This window comes from Macrotis lagotis, chromosome 3, assembly GCF_037893015.1.
Source record: "Macrotis lagotis isolate mMagLag1 chromosome 3, bilby.v1.9.chrom.fasta, whole genome shotgun sequence".
Taxonomy (NCBI): Eukaryota; Metazoa; Chordata; class Mammalia; order Peramelemorphia; family Peramelidae; genus Macrotis; species Macrotis lagotis.
The window spans coordinates 273,960,564-273,984,808 of record NC_133660.1 but is presented as its reverse complement, the minus strand read 5'-3'; the positions used below and the strand labels follow the sequence as shown (position 1 = coordinate 273,984,808).

Here is a 24,245-nt window from a genome sequence, read left to right as displayed (position 1 = left end):
TGAATGATAGTTCTTTTGATTCTGTTCACTTCACTTAGCATCAGTTTATGCAAGTCTTTCCAGGCTAATCTGAAGTCCCATCTCTCATGATTCTTATAGAACAATAATGTTCCATCACATTTTTATACTACAATTTATTCAGCCATTCCCCAAATGATGGGCTTCCCTTCAATTTTTAATTTTCTCTGCCACCACAAAAAGAGCTGCTATAAATATTTTTGCACATGTGGGTTTTTACCCTTTTTCATGATCTCTTTGGTGAGATTTTTCATGATACAGCCCTCTAGTAGTGGTATTGCTGCATCAAAGAGTAGGAACAGTTTCATTGCCCTTTGGGTATAATTCCAAATTGCTCTCCATAAAGGTTGGATCAGTTCACAACCCCGCCAACACATCCCCTCCAACATTGGTCATTTTCCTTTTTAGTTATATTGGCCAATCTGATAGGTGTGAGGTAGTAACTTTTAATTTACATTTCTCTAATTAGTAATGATTTAGAACATTTTTCATATAACTATAGATGGCTTTCTATTTCTATTTCTTCATCTGAGAATTACCTTTTCATATCCTTTGACCATTTATCAATTGGGGAATGACTCACTTTTCTACATAGCAAGCATTTTTTAAGACCAAAGAACACTCTTCAGGAAGTTGGCACTCTACTGGGAAAAGTGCAAGGTTGGTTGACACCAAAGGGTCAATATAAGCTCATTTGAATTGGAACAAATCCCCAACAACAGAGAGTCAGGGAAGGCTTCCCTATGTGCCCCTGTGATTCTAAGAAGCAGGGCAAAGGCAGACAATGGTAGCAGGGAAGAGGAGCAGGCCGTTGGAAAAAAGTCTAAAAAGATAATCCACAGATAGGGTGGGAAAGATTGTAGTTTACCCAACTGTGATGACATCATTGATGGATGATGGAGCCTACATGAACCCTTCCTGTGCACCCCAAGATGGATTGAGATCTGGGACTATAAAAATCAGAAGCTAGCATGAGACCTTTTCTTAGGCAGCTTCTAGAGGAAGGGGACTGGAAGCTAGGAGGCAAGGGGAGGGACATGTGGGGAACTCAGAGCAAGCCCCCCCCCCCCAATGTGATGGGGTAGGAAAGTGACTCAGTGTGTGCTCTAGGAAGGTTATTTATTGAGGAGATCAATGAGGAGGCAAGGGCGAGGTGAGGAGAGATGTGGAGTGGTGGCTTGGAGTTGTGAAAAGGGAATGGCTGGAGGCACCTGGCTGACTAGGGGCTGGGATGACCTAAAATGACCACCAAAAACTACAAGAGTGCTACCTCTGGTCTTCATTGTTTTCATTTACTGTTTTAGAGAAAGGTGTTGATGCTTCACCTTGATTGGTTTCTTCACTCATTTTCTGGGTGGATTCCTAAGAAGGGCTAATTTCATCTTCTCTTTGCACATGTTCACACCTTTAATTTATCTCATCTTATTATCATTTTGCTGTTGTTGTTCAGTTGTGTCCAACACTCTGTGACCCCATTTGGAGTTTTCTTGTCAGAGATGCTAGAGTGGTTTGCCATTTTTCTTCAGCCTATTGTACAGATGAGGAAGTGTCTGAGACCAGATTTGAACTCAGGAAGAAGAGTCTTCCTGACTCTAGACCCAGTACACTATCTGTTATGGCATCACCTAGCTGTCCCATTGCTATTTCTAGAAATTGCTAAAAAAAAAAATAGAGGCAATGGTGGCTATTTTTGCTTTACTCCTATTTTACAAGGATAGCTTCTAGCATCTTTCTATGGCAAATGGTTTCAGACCTATCTTTTTGATCATATTTAAAAAAGGACTTTCTACACATTTTTTTTAGAAATTTTAAAAATAAATATATTTTGTTAAAGGCTTTTTGCTTTTCAATTGATATAGTTATATATTTTTGATGTTTGTATGATTGAATATGCTATTTTTTTGGTTCTGATTTCAAACCACCCCTTTTCCTAACTTCCCTGTTTCTGTCTAAGGTCCTTCCATTCAGACCCACAGTCGTTCCCTTCCCCCATCCAGGTTACTTCCACTGACCTCTTTGTTCTGTGACTGTGGCTGCCCTGCTGGTGCAAGCCATCATACTCTTTTCCTTGACTACCATAGCCTCCTTACTGACTACAGTTTCTGGACTTTTCTATGGGAACATGACCTGTGTATTGGAAACACCTTCTTGAAGATGATCTTCCAGGTCAGAGAGGCCTGGTGTCAGAGACACAAGAAAAAGACACCATCCTGGACCATGTTGGTGGATTGGATGGCAGAAACAGTGACAACAGGCCATTTTGAATTTTGGGATCTCATATTCTGACTAGGCAAGTGTGTACTTGGATAGCCAATTGGCCAAATTCCTGTTGCTTTTCATTAGAATGCAAGGTCATAGTCAAGGAGTTTCCTCTTGTTCTCTCTTCAGTCCTGGGGTCATGGGGCAGGCCAAGAGGGATGCTTCTCCCCTGGGTTAGTCTTTCTGGGAGACTTTGAGACTGTATCGTCTATCTTTGTTGAAGAAGGAATGAAGGCAGCTCCTGGACCACGTTTTCTGGAAACTCAGTAAGGACCAGAACCTTGTCTTCTGGGGGTAGACTCCTCCAAGGTCCACTCTGCAAAAAAGGAAGGCTTCCTCCAAGATCTCACTGCAACATGCTAGTGCCAACCCATCCTTGGATATTACCTCCATTTTACCCTATTTGAATCTTGTTATTCCTATGTCATCTCCCCTGGGAAGATGGTGGGGCTCCTCAGGGACCGCTTAATCAGCGCTTATATATCACCTTACTATAGAGACCTTCTGGGAGGAACCTTAAATGAATAAATTATAGCTGACATTTCTAAACTGTCTTCAGTAAGATCCTTTTCTCCATTTTAAAGATGAGGAAACAAGCCTCAGAGGGATGGGATATGACTTAGCAGGGGCTCTTCCCACCCCCACCCCCCACCCCCTGCACTTTGCCACAGTGTGATTGCTATTTCTGCATATTTTTAGGTTTTGTGTCAAGATGTCAGTGTGTTAAGGATGAGTGAGGTGTAGCTGGGGCTTGGTAACAGAGAAACTCATTAAACTCAGTCTTGGTGTGTTCACACCTTGTATGCCTAAAGCCAGAAAGAGAAAGGGAAGGGGGTTGGGGAAGGAAACAGAGATGAGACAGAGAGAGAGAGGAAAAAAAAAGACAGAAAGAGAGAGGGGAGGGGGAGACAGAGAGAGAGAGAGAGAGACAGCACAAATCTGTGTTGTCTTCTCCTTTATCCTCCTAAGGGAAGAGAAGAGGCCTTGCCTGACTTGTAAAGCATTGGAGGGGACCATTGAGTAGGGTGGAGAATGGAGTGCAATACTGGATGCCACAATGGATGTCTGGGGCTCCTAAGGGGTAGACCCATGGTCCATCCCAAACATTCTTCAATACAATGTTTCCCCTTTTCTCCTCCACAGGGATGCCCTGTCCCTCTCTCCTGCCCCAGTCTTGACCAAGGGATGAAGACCCCACAGAAAGCATTTGGTGGGCTCAGAATCCTCTCCCCATTCAGCCCCTGAGAGAGGGTTGTTGGGGGAAGGAAGAGGTGGGTTGGAGCTCAGGGTTTTCTTGTATGTTCAAGAGCAGCTCCTCACAGTTCGATAAGGACCCAGTCAAAGCAACCCTTCTCAAAGCTCATGCAGCCTCTGCACTTAAGACGAAGTTCCTCATCCAGGTCCCTGCCCTGCACTGGTAGGTACTGGCGGATACTGGCTTCTTCCTAGCCCAACTCCGTTTCAGACCTCTGCTCAGCCCTCCATCCCCATTCTGGCTCCTCCCTCATTCTCCAAACCAGGGTTCCCTCTGAACTACAGGACTGACCTTTCTTGACTCTCTCCTCTCTCCACCAGTGTGGGCCCTCTCCTTGAGGCCCCTGGTTACCTCTCCAGGGCCAGAGAGAGTGTTTAGTTTAGTCTTTGGGTTCTCATAGCCTGTGTAGCTATGGCCAGAAAGGGACCCTCACATCATTGGTCAATCCCCTCAGATTCCACAAACTCAGAAGAAGCAAAATCATCCAGGCCCAAGGGACAGTCAGAGGAGAACCCAGAGTTTCCCTCTCATTCAGTCAGGCAGCTTTGATTTTGTACCTGGTGCTCAGGTAATGTTTTGAGAGTCATCAGAATGTCAAGGACCTTGCCAGGGTCTTGCCCATGCAGTGGCCACTGGGCTTTATCACTGTATCCCGCTCATCCTACTCCTTGTCATCTGCCCCAGTACCCTGGGCCCTAGTACCCAGTGTGATCATGAATGAGATCCAACATGGGGAATTGTTTTAAATCCTGAGACAGAAGGCAGTCAAGTGGACATTCGGCTACCAAAACACTTGGCAGCTTCTTCATGGGAAGGGCAGAAGGAGGGAGAACCAAACAGTGAGGACTTGATGCAGTCTTTTATTTTTGTGATTTAATGGAGAAAACCAAGAAAAATTAAAGGGATTTTTGGTATTTAGTTTTTATTTGGACTGGTCCCCATAGCAGAGATATTCAGGAATGAAAATGCAAATGTAAATGTAGAGTTAGGAGACAACTGTTTATTTCTGCTGCTTCCTGAATGACCTTGGATAAATCTCTTGACCTTTTGGAGCTAGTTTCTTCTTCAAAAAAGGGGCCTTTCAGCTTGGTGGTGCAGTGGAAAGAGCACCAGCCCTGGATTCAGGAGGACCTGAGTTCAAATCTGCTCTCAGACACTTAATAATTACCTAGCTGTGTGACCTTGTCAAGTCATTTAACCCCATTGCCTTGAAAAAAAAGGGGGCTCTCTAAGTGTCCTTTCTGTTTCTAACCCTATGAAATCTATCTTAAATTTATCTTCCATTATTTGTCTTATTGGAGATGGGTTGAGAAAAGGCAGCGTACTTGCCACAGGGATCAGGTGTTCGTGGCTCTGAGTCAAAAGAACTAGGTTTTTGGACAAAAAGGTGTGCCAGTGGTATAGATGAGGGGCACAGTATTCAGAAGCCAACGAGCAAAGTAGCCTAGTGTTTGATAAAATCAAAGATCTAAGATATTGGAGCAAGAACTCCCTATTTGACAAACTTTGCTGGGAAAACTGGAGAGTATCTGGTTAGAAACTAGGCAAAGGTCCTCATCTCACACTATCTCCTGAGACCATAGCTCCTAAGCTTCCAATAGGTCTGTGACTGAGATAGAAAGGATGACATCATAAACAAATCAGAGGAACATGGAAGAAATTATGTATCAGATCTAGGAAGAATTTATGATCAAACAAGGGGCAGAGGGGATCACAGAGTAAAATGGTCAATTTTGATTTCATACAATTTTAAAGGATTTTGTACAACTAGAACCAGTGCATATAAAATTAAGAGAAATAGGTGGGTAGAAAAAATCTTTGCAGTTAAGTGTCTCATTTCTGAGATATATAGGGAACTGATTAAAATTTATAAGAATAAGAGCCATCTACCAATTAATAAATAATGACTAATAAATAGTCAAAAGATACAAATGGACAGTTTTCAGAAATGAAATCCAAGGGTCAAAAGCCATATAAAAACCTCTAAATGATTACTAGGCTTTTGGCTTTCTTGCTTTGTCAGATGAGAAGAGATGTTGGAATGGGAAGGAGAGAAGGTAGATCTTCATAAAATTAAAATAAAATTTAATTTAAAGAAAAAAATGAGGTTCCAAGTTCCTGCCCTGACATTTATATTGTCCCCCCCCCATTATTTTGGGCAGTTCACCTCCATGCCCTCCCTGGAACTGGCTTGCCCACAACCAAGTCATTAGGTGAGTCACCCTCCTGCCTGGGTACCACAAGCTTGGTTGGTTTAATATACTGATTGCTGCAGTCAATTCAGGAGTTTTCCTTAGTAATCCTGTATGTATCAGTGCTTTTTAAAAGGGTCCCCACCTATCCCCTTGAGGTCTCTGGACCCCTGAGGACAGGGATGACTCTTTGGTGGTGGTTTTTGTACATACAACAGCCTCTGCCTTTTCCCTAGGGATAGGGATAGACACTGGCCCTGTGAACTCTTGTGAAAGGACCTGGCTGAGCACAAGGGAGCCCCAACCTGGAGAGTGGCGACTCCCCTCACATTTCCTCAAGCCCTGCCCCATAGGCCAATGCTCACTCAGTTCTTCTTTCCATTTTCCAGCAATCTTGTGTCAACTGTGGCCGAGAAGCCATGAACGAGTGCACCGGGTGCCACAAGGTCAACTATTGCTCCACATTCTGCCAGCGGAAGGTAACTGGCCCTGATCCTCCTCCCCTTCCCTCAGGTGTCCCTAGGCACCTCAGTTACTGCTCTGATGGCTCTGATGGCCTCTGGGTTCCTGTCTCACTCATTGGAGCGTCTCCTTGCTGGGCTCGGCAGGGACTTTGGTTGGATTGTCTCCCTGGTATTTGTGGCTAACTCAGAATCGATAAAATCCTGGGGGTGACCCTACCAAAGAGCGCTCCCCCTGCTCTTGAGCAGACTGGGCAGTCCAGCCTTCCTCTGCCAGGCAGGACATAGGTAGACCTAATTGCCTTATCTGTATCCAGTGAAGAGTGATAAGAGTGTTTACCCATGCATTTCTGTATCATTGATCACCCTGTTATTGCCCTCTTGGCGCTGAGGAGATCTCGGAAAGATCTGGGAGTCCCCAGCCTTTTGCAATTAAAGCTTGACTGTTTGAGTGGGAGATGAGACAGGGATATTCCTCCCCTTCCGACACATAGTGGGGTTGGTGGAAGTCAGAGGGGTGTCCTTCTTAAAGCAGATTAAAATTTAAGTTTGTCCTTCAAATTGGATAATGGCTGGTGAGTTGCTCCAAAAATGGGTCCTGGAGTGATTCTCCCAGTGAAGAATTGCAGCTCTGCTAAGCTTTATAGGCCAGCCTGACTCAAATCCAGGGTCTTGGATGGAGCTGTCCCTGTAAAATGTGCCAGGATGAATGTTGTCCCCTTGACCCTTGCATTTAAAGGTGGGCTGATTCAGCCAGCCAGATTTAAGACTCTTTTCAGAGAAGGGATGGGCTTAGACCCCTGGCCTGGACTCACTCAAGATGTGACTTGACTTCCTGGTATCCATATTCATTAGCAAATCCCTTCCTCTTCCTGAAGGGAATCTTCTCTGTGAGATGGGCCCATGAAGGCTTGTGTGCAGGCCGCTTCAGGCAGCAGTCACTGCCTTGGTGAGAAGGGAGCCCCCTGACTCCAGCTTGTACCCATGTAAATACAGACCAAGCCCTTCCAAGGTGGTTGTTGATTATTTGTTTTTGTGATGGGGAGGCAGAATCAGGATTGTTTAAGAGAGCCTCCATATCAAAGGAGCAAGAAAAGAGGGCTTTGCTGGGGTGAGGGGCACGTGGCTCTTCAGGAAAGGTCAGAAATCTGAAAAAGGAGGAAGGGCTTTGAAGGTCAGACAAAGCCTTCTTGCATTTGATTTTGCTTTGGAAGCCATAGGGAGTCACTGAAGGTTGTTGAGTAGGGGAGTGTCATAGACTTGTCCTTTGGAAATCACTTCAGTGGCTGAGTAGAAGATGGAGAGAGACCTGAGGCAAGCAGACCCACCCACAGCTATTGCCCAAGTCCAGGTGAGCTGATGAGGGTCTGCTCAAGAGGACGGGGGACAAGATCAGAGGAGAGGGGGGGCATGTTTTAGAGAGGCTGCTGGGATAGAATTGACAGCCTTGGCACCATCTGGAGATGTAGAGGATGAGAGAGAGTGAGGCCCCCAGGGCATCACCCAGACCCGGAACCTGAGGGACAAACCTCTACTACAACAGGAAAGGTAGGGCTGGGGGGAGGGGGGTTAGAAGACAAGAGAATGAACTGTGCTCCCAATGGGTTAAGGTTCAGATGTCTACTCGACTGTCCAGTTGGAGATGTCTGAAGTGCAGTTGGAGAGCAGGAGAGCAGGATGGTCATTGAGTCCATGGGTGTTGCAAAGATCCCCAGGGGAAGCAGAGAGGGAGAAAAGGGCCAAGTGTCCAGGCCAGAGCTATAGGGACAGATGGAATCATTACAATTTTAAAGAATTCAGATTTAGAGCTGGAAGGGACTGAAGTGCCAGATGAAGAAACTGAGACTCAGGGAAGCACCCCTAGCTCTTCAGGTTGAAGGGGAGATGGAAATCAAGCACAGATGCTTGGGTCGGGGGCTCTGCTGGAGCACTAATGGAGGGATATTCACCCCCTCTCCATCCTGGGACAGAATCTAGGGACTTCTCTCCAGGGGCTTTGGTTCTGCTCTCTACTAATCTGATCCTGGACACACACAGCTCTCAGTCCCAGATCCTTCAGCCTCAGGACTTGAACTTCTGGCCCAGCCTCACCCAGTTTCCAGACAATGTCTGATCAGGTGAAGGACAGTAGGACAGTCAGTTCCCAAGGCAGCCCATGATCAGATTAGCTTTCTGTGCTCACTCCCATTGAAGTTGTGAGTCGCTAAGAAGCCAGATCTTTTTCAGCACTGCTTTCTAATCTTAACTTTCCTAATCAATTTGTAAAATTGAGTTTTTTTGTTCCCCAATGCTCTGGCTCATTTTGGATCCTGATTCTGCTAGCTCTCTCTCCCAAATTTGTGTCATTTTCAAATTTGATGAACAAATCTTTTATGCTCTTGTCCAAGTCATTGATAAATATATTAAAGCACCCAAGGATCCTTGAAGTCCTTCACTGAAAACTTTTTACCACGTTGATGCATTAAGTTCCATTGAGTGTGGCCATCCTGCCAACTCTGAATGCATCTGATTATGGCATGTATATATATATATATATGTATAAAATATTCTATATTACACTATACACACACACACACATATGCTTCGGTCCCTAATTCTCCCCAAGAATAGTTCAAGATCCCTTATCCAAAGCTTGGCCTCTATGCTTCACATGGGAAGAGAGGAAGCCTGGACCCTCTCAACCTCTCTTAATCCCTTTTGCAAGGTTTGGCAACCCTCCTTTTCCAAAATTGCCCCAGAGATAGAAGTGCAGCTCCCTGGCCCCTCTTCACCCTCTGCTTTTCATCAGGCTCACAGACAAGAAAGAAAGCTTGGATAAGTATAATGAGGTAGAGAGATGACAATTTTAAGTATTTTGTTCTGCTGTGATCATGGAGATGCTTAGGCTATTTGGGATCCAGTCAGGTAGCCAAAGGCCCTCTAGGTCACTCTCCTTGGGAGGCCTTCCCTCAGGGTCACCAGTCATGAGGGACCTTGGTTCCTTCAACAGCAGCCTTGTACAGGGCACCCTGGGTGCTTTGCCTGACAGTCCTTTTGAAGACCTATTACAGTTCCTGGGAATCCTCATCCAACAATGTTTTTTCCTCATCTGCTCCAATCCTGAGTCTCAGTAGGCACTTCTGGGATCACCTCCATCCAACTTCTCTTGTTTGTTTCCTAAATCCAGGACATTAGTGTGGAGTCACTGGTGTAGTTTCTTTGACTTTGGCTCCTGGGTCATCTGGCATTCTCTCAAAATGATGGGATATGAAAATGAACTCTTTCTTTTTCCCTTGCTTTGAGTTTAGAACCCTTAGGATTTGGCTTGCAAGTCACATGGCAAATAGTTACTGACCTGCTGACCTGCCCTTGTGAGCTCTGCTTGACTATTCTCCAACCAGGAATCAGCCAAGCTTTATATTTTGTGTGTGTGTGTGTGTGTGTGTGTGTGTGTGTGTGTGTGTGTGTGCATATGTATATAGATGGATGAATTTGTGTCTATGTGTGTCTCATTTTTGGAATTCCAGCCCTCCCCAAATGGGTTGATAATTTAGGAAACAATCCTGACTGTGTCCAAGTTCCTTCAATCTATCCATATAGATAGATTGCCACCTTATTATTGTTTGATCCTTTCCTTACTTGCTCTGTTTTTGATTCTCAATTAAGGTAGCAGAACTAACAGGGAGGGTTGTGGTGTCCTTACTTTTACATGCTTTGTAAGAATAGTTGCTCTGTGCTATTGTTTTCCCAAAATTTTTTAAAGGGGCATGACATTATTCCTTTATCTCCCAGCAGTTGGCCCCTCCACATGAACTGGCCCCAAAAGGACTCCCTCTGAGGCAGACCATGAAAACCTACCTAACTCATTCGTTAATGATCAACCAGTTTCTTTCTGGTCCTATGCTTCCCCAGACCAGTCTGTCATCCCTGCCTGATCCCTTATTCCCATTCCTCTCAACTCCACCCACTCCAGGGTCCACTCAGGAGCTTCTCACACCTCCTTCTGGAATGTCTGTTCCTTAGGTAACCTCTTATCTTTAACTGTTCCCTTCTTGATCTTTGCATCTTAAGACTGACTTTTGCATGGCTCCTTGATGACACAAAGCCTCCCTGGCCTTCCCTTCCAGCACTGGCTGTACTTTCATTCCCCCTTACTCACTGGTCCAGGTAAAGGGTTGGAATGCACTTTGCTCCCCAGCGAAACTTCCAGTTTTACTCAGAGCCTCTCCTTTTCCTATGGAGTTACTACAATCCACATCTACTACCCAATCAAAATTTGTATATCTGTTCCTCTGTGGGTTCAGGACCTGGCTCAGTTTTTCTCTCCTCCCTTACTCGTGCCCTTATATGTACATATTCTCTCTCAAACACCATAATCTCATAGATCTTTATTTATTACCCTTAACCTCCTCCTCCACCATCTCAGATCTTTAATCTTTCCATCATTCATTTATACACCTTCTTCATATTCAAGAACTCTGAAATCCCCTTACTTGATCACAATCTGTTGTCCTTCCTTCTCTCCCACTACTTTGTAACCTCAAAACCTGTTCTTCATCTTTAGTATGTTCTCCAAACCCTTGGCCCTTCAGTTCTCTCCTGGACCACCAATCCTGTTTTACTCTCTTCCATTTACCATCTTGACCCTTTGATTAACTATTTCCACTCTATATTGTCTTCTCTTGAGTCCTTTGCCCCTTGTCACATCTCCTGTCTTGCCCTACTTGGCACCATCTTTGGATCATTCCCACTAAGCACTGCCTTCACTCTTGCTGACTGGGTCCTTTGCAACCTCTAAAGGATCCTCACTGCTACCAGGCCACCTTTGTATGCCTCCTTAATTAATTCATTATCCACTCACCACAGGGGTGCTTCCAAACATTTTGTCCCTCAGGATAAATGCAGTAAATACTTATTGAATACTTACTCTGGGTCAGAGACTCTACTTAGCACTGGTCTCCTCATTCCTCCTCATCCCCATCCCAGATGGTGCTAAGACCTGTCCATTTCTCCTCTGCGGCCTCTCTGGTCCGTACCTCCTCCGCGACTTCTACGGTCCGTTTCTCCTCCACAGCCTCTCTGTCCATTTCTACTCTGGCCTCTCTGTCCATTTCTACTCTGGCCTCTCTGTCCGTTTCTCCTCCGCATCCTCTCTGTCCATTTCTACTCTGGCCTCTCTGTCCATTTCTACTCTGGCCTCTCTGTCCGTTTCTCCTCCGCATCCTCTCTGTCCATTTCTCCTCTGGCCTCTCTGTCCATTTCTCCTCTGACCTCTCTGTCCGTTTCTCCTCCGCATCCTCTCTGTCCATTTCTCCTCGGGCCTCTCTGTCCATTTCTCCTCTGGCCTCTCTATCTGTTTCTCCTCCGTGGCCTCTCTGTCCATTTCTCCTCCGTGGTCTCTCCGGTCCATTTCTCCTCCGCAGCCTCTCTGGTGGATTTCCCCTCCACAGCATCCCTCCAATCGCTGCTTCTCTTCTCTGACACCACTCCCACTCTAGGCTGTGCAGGGTACCTGCCTTCAGTTCTCCCCCTCCAAACCATCCTCCAATGAGCTGCAAAAATGATTTTCCTTAAATGCAGTTCTGATCATGTAACTATCCCTCTCATACCACCTCCTCTCTCATCTCTGGCTATTCTCCCCAGTTTCCTTTAAGTCTCCACTAAAATCCCACCTCTGTAGGAAGCTTTTGCCAGCCCCTCTTAATTCCAGAGCTTTTCCTTGGTTCCTTATATCCTGTCTATCCTATCTATAGCTTACTTTGTATTTGCTTGCATGCTGTTTCCCCCCCCCCCCCATTATATTGTACATTCCTTGAGGGTAGGGACAGTTTTTTTGCCTCTTAGTAGCCCTAACATTTAGTATAATGGCTGGCACATCATATATGTGAATTGATTGGTTGTTTGGATATAGAAATAAAGGCAAAAATCTCTGCTCTCTAGGTATTTTACAGTCTAATGGGAGAGACGATATACAAATAAATTCATACAAAAGATTGTAGATAGGATAAATTGGCACCAAAAGTAAGAGCAATTAGAAGGGTATGATCTTAGCTAGGACTTGAAGGGTGCCAGATCGAAATGGATCAGAGCCAGAGAAAATGCCCCAAACTGAACAATGGAGTATTTTATGCGAGGAACAGCCAGGAGGTTGCTATCCCTGCACTGGAGAGTCCTGAGTACCTAGTGGTAGTGAAAGTGTCCAGGCTGAGAAGAATGGAGAAGTGGAGACCAGGTCTAAAGGACTCTAAAACCAGAGCAGATTTAATAATTGTTCCTGGAGAGGGCAGGGGAACACTGGAGGGAACCTACAGCATTGTACCACATCTGAGTGGGGGAGAGGCAACGTGACTAATCAGCAGCTATTGGCTTGGACCAGAGTGATGGTGGTGTCACATGAGAGAAGATGGTCTAGATGAGAGATAGCAAGGGCAAAAGTTGGGGTGGGTGTCAAATGGAATATATAGTGAGAGGGAGAAGTTGGTGGTTTTGAACCTGGGGGGGAGTGGGAGGAGGGATTGGGACAAGTATGGTACCTTTATCTTCATCCTATCTCTTCTTGACTCTTCATATCAACTGTCTCTAAATTATCAGGTTTAATGACTTTTTCTTAGTTTTCTTCCCCTTTGACAAGATCACCCTCTTCTCTGTAGAATCTCCCTCTTGGGTCTCTTTGTCTCTTTCTGACCACTCCCTTTTACTGTATCTTCTTGCAGGCCATGCCCACTGACTGTGGGTGTCCCCAGGCCTCTGTCCAAGATCCTCTTCTCTGTTAGTGAAGCTCTTTAGCTCCCAGGATTCTTTTTTTTTTTTTTTTTTGGATTTTGCAAGGCAAGTGGGGTTAAGTGGCTTGCCCAAGGCCACACAGCTAGGTAACTATTAAGTGTCTGAGGCCGGATTTGAACTCAGGGCCAGTGCTCTATCCACTGCGCCACTTAGTTGCCCAAGCTCCCAGGATTCTTGATCATCTCTAGGCTGAAAGATTTTCACATCAACTTATCCAGCCTTAACATATTTGCTGACTCTCAGCTACCTACCCATCAGGCATCTTGAAATGGATGTCACATTAATGTCCTAAGCTCATCATGTCTAGAACAGAACTCATTATCTTCCCCCTGCCCGCACAGCTTAACTTATCATTACTACTGACAGCCCTACAATACCCCCCCATCCCTCAGACTTGTAACTTCCCATTCTCACTCGTTTCCCCTTCTCTCCTCTGATACTCCTAGCCCTGTCTGGACTGTTGCAGTAGCCTGCTGCACCATGTGCCACTAGTCTCATCTCACTCCAGTTTGATCATGTCATCCCCTCCCTCCCAAAACACTCACCCATTCAATAAACTCCAGCAGTTTCATGTTTTCTCCAGAATCAAATAGAAAATCTTCAGTTTGACTTTTACAAGCCTTTACAACTTCCCTTACTCCCAACTCTGTGACCCAGTGAAATAAAACACCCCATCTCCCAGTTCCAGGCACTTTCATTGTCTCCCAGATCTGGAATGCCCTCTGTCTCCTGACTTCCCTTGCTTCTTTTGAACCCCAGTTAAGCTCCCACATTCTACTGGAAGTTTTCCTGATCCCTTTGGGTCTCTTTAACTTCATGAAATAACAAAAATTATTAAAACCAAGTCAAAAGACTGAAAAAAAAAATAGAAGAAAATCTGTGGTCTTTCATAGCAAAAAAAAAACCTAACTCTTCCCGCCTCCTCCACCAAAAAAACCCCAGATTGAAGAGAGATAATTTGAGCATCACTGTACTATTAGAAAGCCATGATCAAAATAACTTTAGACATCGAATTTCAAGAAAGCTTAAAAGCAGACTGCCTAGATTTCTTAGAAATCTGGCAATAGGAAAGAGAAAGATCTAGCCTCCAAATGAAACTTCCCAGGAACATATATAGCTAAAATTCAGAGTTTCCCAGGCAAAGAAAAAAATACTTCAAGTGCCAGAAAAAGAGGATTCAGATACACAGGAGCCAATCAGAATCTCTTAAGACTTTGCAGTCACTACTTTTTTTTTTTTGAGTATAGTCAATTTTATTGCTATTTGAACATAGTTCCATATTGTTTCCCAGAATGGCTGAATTAGTTCACAACTCATCCAAGAATGCATCAGTGTTCCAATCTTCCTATAATCTCTCAAATAACATTGATCATTTTCCTTTTTTGTCTTAGTCAATCTGATAGGTATGAGATGATACATTGTAATAGTTTTTTTTTTGCAAGGCAATGAGGTTAAGTGACTTGGGTAATTCTTAAGTGTCTGAGATCAAATTTGAACTCAGGTCTTCCTAACTCCAGGATCAGTGCTCGATCTACTGTGCCACTTAGCTGCCCCTATAATAGTTTTTTCTTTTAAAGATTTTATTTATTTTGAGTTTTACAATTTTCCCCCCTAATCTTGCTTCCCTCCCTCCCCCCTAGCCCCCACAGAAGGCAATTTGCCAGTCTTTCCATTATTTCCATGTTGTACATTGATCCAAATTTAATGTGATGGGAAATCATATCCTTAAGGAAGAAACAAAAGTTATAAGGGTAAGCAAAATTACATAATAAGAGAACAGTTGTTTCTAAATTAAAGGTAACAGTCTTTGGTCTTTGTTCAAACTCCACAGTTCTTTCCCTGGATACAGAAGGGATTCTCCGTGGCAGACGGCTCAAAATGGTCCTGATGGTGGTACTGATGCCACAATGTTGCAAGGCCATTAAGGTTGATACAGTGTTGCCCCGGTTCTGCTCCTCTCTCTCAGCATCAGTTCATGCAGATCCCTCCAGGCTTCCCTGAATTCTCATCCCTCCTGGTTTCTTGCTTTTTTTTTTTTTTTAGGTGGGAAAAAGAATTTTTAATGAAATAGAGAATTACAAGCATTTAAGATGAAAAGACCAGAGTTACATAGCAATTTTGAATTGCAGGAGTTACAAGAAACATAAAAAGGTAGACATGACAGAACAATCATTAGGGACTACATATGGATAAAATGTTTACATTCTGATATGAAGAGATGATATAATACAGGTATCCCTTCTGAACCATATCATCATGAGTTGGTTTTTTAAATTTTAATATAAGTATTTTATTTGTTTTCCAATCATATACAATAGTAGTTTCTACCTATCATTTTTTGGTAAAAGTTTTACATTTTACAATTTTCTCCAACCCTCCCTTCCCTCCCCTCACCCCCTCACAGAAGGCAGTGTGATAATCTTCACATTGTTTCTATGCTTTACATTGGTCAAAATTGAAAGTGTTGAGAGAAAAATCATATCCTTGAGGAAAGAATAAAATATTAGAGATAGCAAAATTATGTAGTATATAGCAACTTTTTTTTAAATTGAAGGTAATAGTCTTTGGTCTTTAAATTCCACAGTTCTTTCTTTGGATATTCCATTGCAGACACCCTAAAATTGTCCCTGATTATTGCACTGATGAAATAAGCAAGTCCATTAAGATCGATCATCACCTCCACATCATGGGGAGTTTTAGAGAAAATCTAATTGTCTTGATGATCTTCAGAGAAGAAATTGAAAGAGGCAGATAGAGAAGATGTTATGGAAAAATTATATTACATGTCAGGGTGTGTATGTAGAAGACTATACAAAGAGGAGAGAGGATGGGAAGGGTGGATGAGACTGGAACTTCCCTCATCTCAACTGGTCAAAGGCAAAAAGAATACAAAAAAAATATACATGCACATGCACACACACACAGACACACACACATTTAATATTATAAGGAAATGGTTCTTGTCCTTCATAATCGAAGACCAAAATGATATCACTAGGTTTGAGACAAATGACAGCATGTCCAACTGTAGCTGATCAAATCAATATGAGCTTGGAATGCTCTACCACAGGTTGGGTGCAAATAGTTCATGTGGTCACCTGGGGTGGGTACTCTAAACTTACGGATATCATGTTGTCTTTGAGCTGCTTCAATTCTGTCTTCCTCACAGAGTGCAGCCCCCTCACTGATGAGGGCATGCCATGCTGGGCAGTCAAGTACCAATGTCTTCCAAACTATACAATCAATTCTAAAAGTCTTCAATGAGACCTTCAGGGTATCTCAGTATCACTTCTTCTGATCCCCTTGTGAGTGCTTGTCCTGTGTGAGTTCTCCATAAAAAAATTTTTTTTTGGTAAGTGCATTGCCTAAACAACATGTCCAGTCTATCATAATTGCACTCTGTGTAATAAGGTTGGAATGCTAGGCAGTTTAGCTCAAGAAAGGACCTCAGTGTCTGATATCTTCTCCTGTCAAGTGATCTTCAGAATCTTCCTAAGACAATTTGAATGGAAGCTGACATGGTGCTGGTAGATTATCCAGGTTTCACAAGCATAGAGCAATGAGATCAACACAACAGCTCTGTAGACCTTCAGTTTAGTAATCACTCTAATACCTCTTCTCTCCCACACTTTCTTTTTTTAAATTTATTTTTATTAAAGATATTATTTGAGTTTTGCAATTTTCCCCCCAATCTTACTTCCCTCCCCCCAGCCCCCCATGGAAAGCAATCTGTCAGTCTTTACTTTGTTTCTATGTTGTACCTTGATCCAAATTGGGTGTGATGAGAGAAATCATATCCTTAAAGAAGAGACAAGAAGTCCAAAAGGTAACAAGATCAGACAATAAGATATGTTTTTTCCTAAATTAAAAGGAATAGTCCTTGAACTTTGTTCAAACTCCACATCTCCTTATCTGGATACAGATGGAACTCTCCTTTGCAGACAGCCCAAAATTGTTCCTGATTGTTGCACTGATGGAATGAGTGAATCCTTCAAGGTTGATCATTACTCCCATGTTGCTGTTAGGGTATACAGTGTTTTTCTGGTTCTGCTCATCTCACTCAGCATCAGTTCATGCAGATCCCTCCAGGCTTCCCTGAAATCCCCCATCCCTCCTGGTTTCTAATAGAACAATAGTGTTCCAGGACATACATAGACCACAGTTTGAAGGACATTTACTTGATTTCCAGCTCTTTGCCATCACAAACAGGGCTGCTATGAATATTTTTGTACAAGTGAGGTTTTTTTACCCTTTTTCATCATCTCTTCAGGGTATAGACCCAGTAGTGGTATTGCTGGATCAAAGGGGATGCCCATTTTTGTTGTCCTTTGGGCGTAATTCCAAATTGCTCTCCAGAAAGGTTGGATGAGTTCACAGCTCCACCAACAATGCACTAGTGTCCCAGATTTCCCACATCTCTTCCAACATTGATCATTGTCCTTTCTGGTCATATTGACCAGTCTGAGAGGTGTGAGGTGGTATCTCCAGAGATGCTTTAATTTGCAATTCTCTACTAAGTAATGATTTAGAGCAATTTTTCATATGACAATGAATCACTTTGATTTCCTCATCTGTAAATTTGACCATTTGTCAATTGGGGAATGGCTTATTTTTTTTTTAAATTGGACTCATTTCTCTATATAGTTTAGAAATGAGTCCTTTGTCAAAAATACTAGTTGTAAAAATTGTTCCCCAGTTTACTGCATTTCTTTTTGATCTTGGTTACAGTGGTTTTGTCTATGCAAAGCTTTTTAATTTAATGTAATCAAAATCATCTAGTTTGTTTTTAATGATGTTCTCCATCTCTTCCTTAGTCATAAACTGCTCCTCTTTCTATAGAACTGACAGGTAAACTAGTCCTTGATCTTAAAGTTTGTTTATAATATTGTTTTTTTTTTGATTTCTAAATCCTATATCCATTTTGATCTTATCTTGGTATACACAATGTCAGTTTTTAAGAGTTTATATTGAGGGGCAGCTAGGTGGCATAGTGGATAAAGCACCAGCCTTGGAGTCAGGAGTACCTGGGTTCAAATCCGGTCTGAGACACTTAATAATTACCTAGCTGTGTGGCCTTGGGCAAGCCACTTAACCCTGTTTGCCTTGCAAAAACCTAAAAAAAAAGTTTAGATTGAATTCCTTATGACTGTTAAGCAGCTCACTTTCTTCTCCAGCATCTGGAAATAGAAATAGCTTTGATTCCTCATTGTCATTGACTTGTCTGGGCAGGCCCTTGCCATCTTGACTTCTTGTTCTTCACCAGCCAGCTTTTCCCTTCTTCAGTGCCAGAGCCCCTATGGTTGAAGGTTGGCAGCAGGACCTTCTCCCCTTCACCTTCTCTGTCCCTCTCTTCCAAGCCCTTCTCAGGTCATCCTCTTTTCCCTTTTTTTCTGGCCCCAACCCTTACAGACTGTTATAAATGGCTCATAATTATAAAAACAGTCTAAAGTGATTAAAATAGCTTTTTTATTAATTAACTTTTCTGGAGAAAAGGGCTGTTTCAGGGGCAACTAGGTGGTGCAGTGGATAGAGATAGAGCACTGGCCCTGGAGTCAGGAGGACCTGAGTTCAAATGTGGCCTCAGACATTTAATAATTTTTTATCTGTGTGATCTTGGGCAAAAAAAGAGAAAGAAAAGGGCTGTTTCAACTTAGCTGGAAAAGCCCTGAATTGCAACAATGTCTTGAAAGGCTTTCTCCTCCCCTCTGAGCCAGAATTGGTTGGAGTTACAGTCTAATCAATACACCCACCCCACACCAATCTCTAATATGTTTTCTCTGCTGATCATTATACTGATGAGCACAAAGGGAGGGTATGGTAATACGTATGGACTTCATTAAGCAGGTACAATCCTTGACTAATTGGAGCTAGTTTTTGACCTCCCCCTGGGTAAGGAGGCTTTATGTTGAGTGAGGGAACTTCACTCAGCTCAAAGATTGGTCACGGTCATGTCTTTTGTCTCACGCTCACTTACCTGCACTTAGGCACAACAGCCACAGGCAGACCTCAGTCTTCGTAATATTTATAATTTGTAAACTAACAGTCTCCTCTTACATTCTGTGGAAGCCAAATACCCTACATTCTTCCCCCAGGCCAAGCCCACCCTCATCCTTAAAGGCCTCTTGAGATAAGGTCTTTGCTTCAGTAGAATTATTTCTCTTGTGTCTTCAGGATTTCATTTTGCATTTTCCTGAGCTGTCAAACTGAGTTCCTAGGATCCTGCCCACCCTAATTATTTAAGACCTTCTGCTGCATTGCTTTCATTTTTGGAAGTATCCCTCACCCAGCCCATAAACTGTGTTGAAATAATGGACTTGTTTCAGTGGGTTTTCTTGGAAAAAATACTGGAGTGGTTTATCATTTCCTTCTGATTTTACAGATGAGGAAACTGAGGCAAACAGAGTGAAGTGATCTGCCCAGGATCGCACCACTAGGAAGTGTCTAAGGCCAGATTTGAACTTGGGAAGAGGAAGCTTCCTGACTTCAGGCCCAGCACTCTATCCACTGTGCCATCCTATTGTCCACTATAATATTAAGAAGTTGTTGTCATTATTGTTATTATTATTGCTGTCATTTAATAGTACTTTCATGTTTTCAGAATGCTTTGAAAGATATTTCACCCTCAAAACTTTTCTGGGATGTCAGTGCTATTATTGCTCTTATTTTACAGATGAGGAAACTGAGGTACAGAAGTGAAGTGACAGTGGGTCACCCAAGTTAGTATCTGAGGCTGGATTTGAACTTGGGTCTCCCTGATTCCAGGCCCAGCACTCAGGGCACTGTAGCACCCCCCCAGCTACCAAAATTTCTGCCAAAGAAGGGAGAAAAAGCAGTTCAGTGCCAAGCAACACATAAAATGTTTTCAGCTCCCCGTGCTGTGTGAGTGGAGAGCCAGGCACCTTCTCTTCATGGAGAATGTTGGTCAGTACAGGTCAAGTGTTTAGCTCATTTAACTTTGTGCCTTCTGTTTACCTTGTAGTGTGTCATCATTCTACAACCATTTTCTGGTTTGTTTTGCTTCCTTCACCAGAGGTCATTGTGCTCTGAACTCCCCAGACCAAAGGGGATGAGAGGCTCTGCTAACTGATCTCATTTGTATTTGAAATTTTTCTCTTTAAGGTTTTAATGAGCAAGAATTAAATTAAATTGCTGAATCAATTGCTTTTTCCTCAGGCTTCCTCTTTCTTTACTTTTCTTCTGCACTTGGCCTACTGACCACCTCCTCCCTTCTTCCTCTTCTCTGGATTTTTCTGACTGTCTCAGCCAGCTCTCTTCTTAGCTGCCTACCTGCTCCTGGTCAGACCCTTTGCCAAATTATCTTCCAGAAGCCTCATAGTGGCCATCCGGGTCATTTGTCCTGTACGCTCTTCTCCCTCTGCCTGGTCTTGGGGCTGAGGCTGGCAGGGTCCAGCTCCTAGCTCTCTCCTCAGTGACCGTCACTCGAGCTAGGGATTCCATGTACATCTGAGAGTTTCTTCTCTTCCTTCTGCCTAGTGAGACAGGCCTTTCTTCCCAGTCTCCAGTCATTTTCAGAAGCTGCCTTTACAGATATGATCTCATTAGATCGTCACTACAACCCAGGGAGGGAGGTGCTACTATTCTACCTACATTACAACTGTGGAAACTGAGACAAACAGAAGTGAAGTGACTTCGCATGCCAAGGTCTGACATGTCTGACCATGTCTGAGCTCAGATTTGTACTTGGGTCCTCCTGATTTCCAGCCTCAGTGCTCTGGGTACTGTGGCACCTTCTGGTGCACACTCTTCCCTGTTGTCCATGGTCACATAGCTATGCCTTGATCATTCTTGGCATGTTCTCTGCCTTCAAGGCTCCCTCTAGCTGCCTGCTCAGGGTTTCAGCCAGGTGCTCCTGAGCAAGAGCCTTGGGATGACAGATGAAGCTCTCAGCCTTGATGTTGGTCCCTAGAGAGTGGAAGCTCGTAGAGTGCAGGGCCTGGACCTGACACAGTCTGCCCCATGGGATGCACTGTTTTCCCTGCTACATTCTAAGAGCTTGCCCTATATTTTCTCTCCTTGCAGGACTGGAAGGACCACCAGCACATATGTGGTCAGTCAGCCACAGTCACTGTCCAGGCTGATGAAGTCCACGTTACTGAGAGCGTGATCCAGAAGGTCACAGTGTGAAGGATGGCAACATTGTGAAGCCTCCCCAGATCCTACCAGGGCTGGGCAGTGCTGTGAGCCCCACCCCTCAGACCACTGATACCATGAGCCCTTCCCACCCACCCTGCACCAGGGGGATGGGAATGAACAGGGGCTGGCCACAGGACCTGGACATTTCAAAGGACTCTCCTCCTTTCCTTCTTTTGGTGCTCCTCTTGTGCTCAGTCCATCACAGTCCCTGGACCATCCTGGCTGGCCCTTTTTACTAAAGGAAATGGGCATGGTTGGATCAACTGAGGCATTTTCTCTTCTTGAAGCCTTGGGACCATTAGGTGTGTAGAGGACCCTAGCGGAGGTGCCAGGAGGCTTGGATGCAGGGATCCCCTGTGGCTTCCATCATGAGGCTTTGGTGAGTCCTTGGGTCTTCTGGGGGAGACTTATCAGCTGATGCACCCAAGGATGGGCAGCTCGTGTTCTGTCCCCTTTCTGCAGCCCCTCCCAGGGGACATAAGACTGACAGGTTCTGCCAGGCTGGAAAGGCTTTGAGCATGTGCATATCCCGGGAAGCCTTTGCCCCAGGAACTCGGGAAGCATCGCCTAAAGGCTGCCTGGTCTGCCCAACTTGGGCCAGGACAAATCTCACTGTGGTTTTTAGATAATCTATAAATAAAAGACTTCACCACCACAAACACTTGTTAAGTGTCTGCTGTGGGCTAGATGGCCCCTGCCCTTGAGGGTCTTCCATTCTCCTGAGGAGACAAGATGTTGGCAGATAAGATAGTGCTGGCTAGATCCCCTTCCCTGTAAAATGTGACCTTGAAGGTCCCTTCTGTCTCTTTAGTTTGTGACCTAAAACACAGGATGCCAGACAGTGTCCACAAAGACCTTGGAATTAATGGAGGGGATAATTGAACTGAAGATTTGAAGACAAGAAGGGAACATCTGCCAGGCTCGGGACAGCACAGGATGTGGAGGTCATAGAGGAGGAGGGAGGGATAAGGACCCCACCCTCACCCCAGGGGAAGCTGCCCCCCCATTCCAACTGAGGGGGCTGACTCCTGGCCACTCTGATGTGGTCCAGGGGCTCTCTACTGCCCTAAGTGGGATTCTGCTCCACACCAAGGATGGAGGGAAGAGATTATGGTTCCTATTTCAAAGTGAATTCCCTTGTCCCTTTTGATCTGGGCCTGGAGGAAGGGAGCACTCCTCAGTGAGAGTGGGAGGGAGCTCTGCTGTTTCCCTTATTCAATCTCTTCTCCCTTCCTCCAGACCTTCAGGCTTCAAAGCAGCTGTTGTTTGGAGCTGGAGCAGGGTGGGGGACAAAAGCAAAGTTTCTCCTTTACCTGGCCCACATCTCCTGAGTCTTCTTTCCCTTCCCCTGCCCATAGGGCCTTCCCAGGATAAGCAGCCACCCTTATAGTGGCCTTCTGGGGAGAAGGCAGGGCAATGATGGAAGGGCTAAAAAAACACTTCCTGGCTTGCTTAGCCGCCTTCAATTGACAAAAGGTTTATCCGCTCCTTCACTTATGTATGTCTATTGGGGGGGAGTGGAGGGCAGACAGAAATTATAATTGATTTGAAGTACTTAAGACTCAGGGGGAGCCATTTTGGTGTTTTATCCTCCGGGTGGGGCTAGGGTGGGAGAGGAGGCTTCCCACCTGAAGGCTTTGGGGGGGTCCAGTGTTCATGGCTCCCAGCCCTCGCTTGCCTTCCTAATGCTCCACACTGAATGAATTGTAGTCCTTTATTTTATTTAAACAAACAACAAACAAATAAACAGAACACCACCATAGAAAAAACCTTGAATTCAGTCCAAACAAGAGCAACAAGTGACTTGGGACCAGGGAGAGCATGTAGACACCACGAGGTGACTCTTCTCTATTAATATTTTATTTGATTTCCAATTATATACAATAGTAGTTTCTACCTATCATTTTCTGTGAGGTTTTGAATTTTATAATTCCCCCTCCCTTCCCTCCCCCCCCCACCCTCCCAGAAGGCAGTCTGATAATCTTTACATTGTTTCCATGCTATTCATTGGTCAAAATTGAATGTGTTGAGAGAAATCATTGAAGAGGTGACTCTTAAACCTGATAGACAAGAGGCAGGAAGTGGGATCAACAGCCCGCCTGCATAATGGAATGATTGGATGACACTTCCTGCTTGTCTGCTGTTCAAGGGAGAGCTTTAAAGGCCAGACTCAGAGCAGTGAGACGGTCAGATCTGGCAGCTGCCAGGGAATAGGCTGCAGCAGAGAGTGAGCAAGAGGTAATTAAAAGGTGCTGACCATGAAGGGAGACTGAACATGGGGCACAAGAGAGAGGGGAGGGTTGTGGGGGACTTGGAGCGGGGGAAACCTGTCCTCTGAACGGAGGTGATGCTTTTGGCAACAATAGAGAGTTCTAGACGAGTGCCAGATTGCAGGGAGGAAATGAGCTTATTTTGGATGTTAATTTGACATACATATTGGGAGGTGTCCAACCTCCAAGAATGATACAGGACTAGAACATGAGAGAAGAGAATAATGTCAATCATCTGCATGTAGATGACATTTGAACCCTTGAGAATGGGTGGGATCATTGAGGGAGAGGCTGGAGAGGATGCAAAAGGGGAACAGAACAGAACTTTAGGGGACAGACTCATTTAGGGGACTGGATATGGGTGGTGATCTAGAGGAGATTGAGAAGGAGCAGACAAGTTAGAGAACCAGGAAATACAGAAAAGAAAATTATCCTCCTCTTTAGAGGAGGTTGGTCAGCATTAAAATGATGACTAAGAAAAGACCATCAGGTATGGCAACTAAGAGGTCATTCACCTGAGAGGTCATTTGCTTGGAATCAAAGAGAAGAGATATCCTCTCTAGAATTATGGCTATGAATTAGGGGCAGGGGGGAGGTGGCAAGGGTTCCTTGGAGATGGAGGAGAGAGGAGAGGGCTTATGGGAAGCACGCAAGGCCCAAATGGCACCCAGAATGTGAGATCCTTATCCAATGGCAGAGTCAGATTGCTTCTGAAGGACCACGACAGATTTGTGACAATATTGTCGAGTCAGATCTCCCCAAAGCCAGAATCCATCAATTCCTCACTAATAGCTGACATTACATACATAGGTTTGCAAAGTGCTCTCCTTTCATGACCTCATTTTAAATAAAGAAGCAGAAGCTCTGTGAAAAG

At 44.3% G+C, this 24,245-nt stretch overlaps 1 protein-coding gene across 6 annotated transcripts in view; it reads left to right on the top strand.

Annotated features, from left to right (window-relative positions):
* Positions 1-21,808, top strand: part of DEAF1 (DEAF1 transcription factor) — a 70,319-nt gene extending 48,511 nt beyond the window's left edge. For 2 of the 6 annotated variants that reach the window (XM_074230728.1, XM_074230727.1), the window contains exons 12-13: positions 6,114-6,203; positions 16,117-17,593. In XM_074230728.1, coding sequence (XP_074086829.1) covers positions 6,114-6,203; positions 16,117-16,245 — 219 coding nt within the window. In that variant the 3' untranslated portion in view covers positions 16,246-17,593. Of the gene's footprint in view, positions 1-6,113; positions 6,204-16,116; positions 17,594-19,326; positions 19,594-19,617; positions 19,869-20,987 lie in introns of those variants that run through there. The other 4 variants (XR_012477228.1, XM_074230730.1, XM_074230729.1 and 1 more) reach the window with 4 other exon arrangements.
* The last annotated feature ends 2,437 nt before the right edge of the window (positions 21,809-24,245 follow it).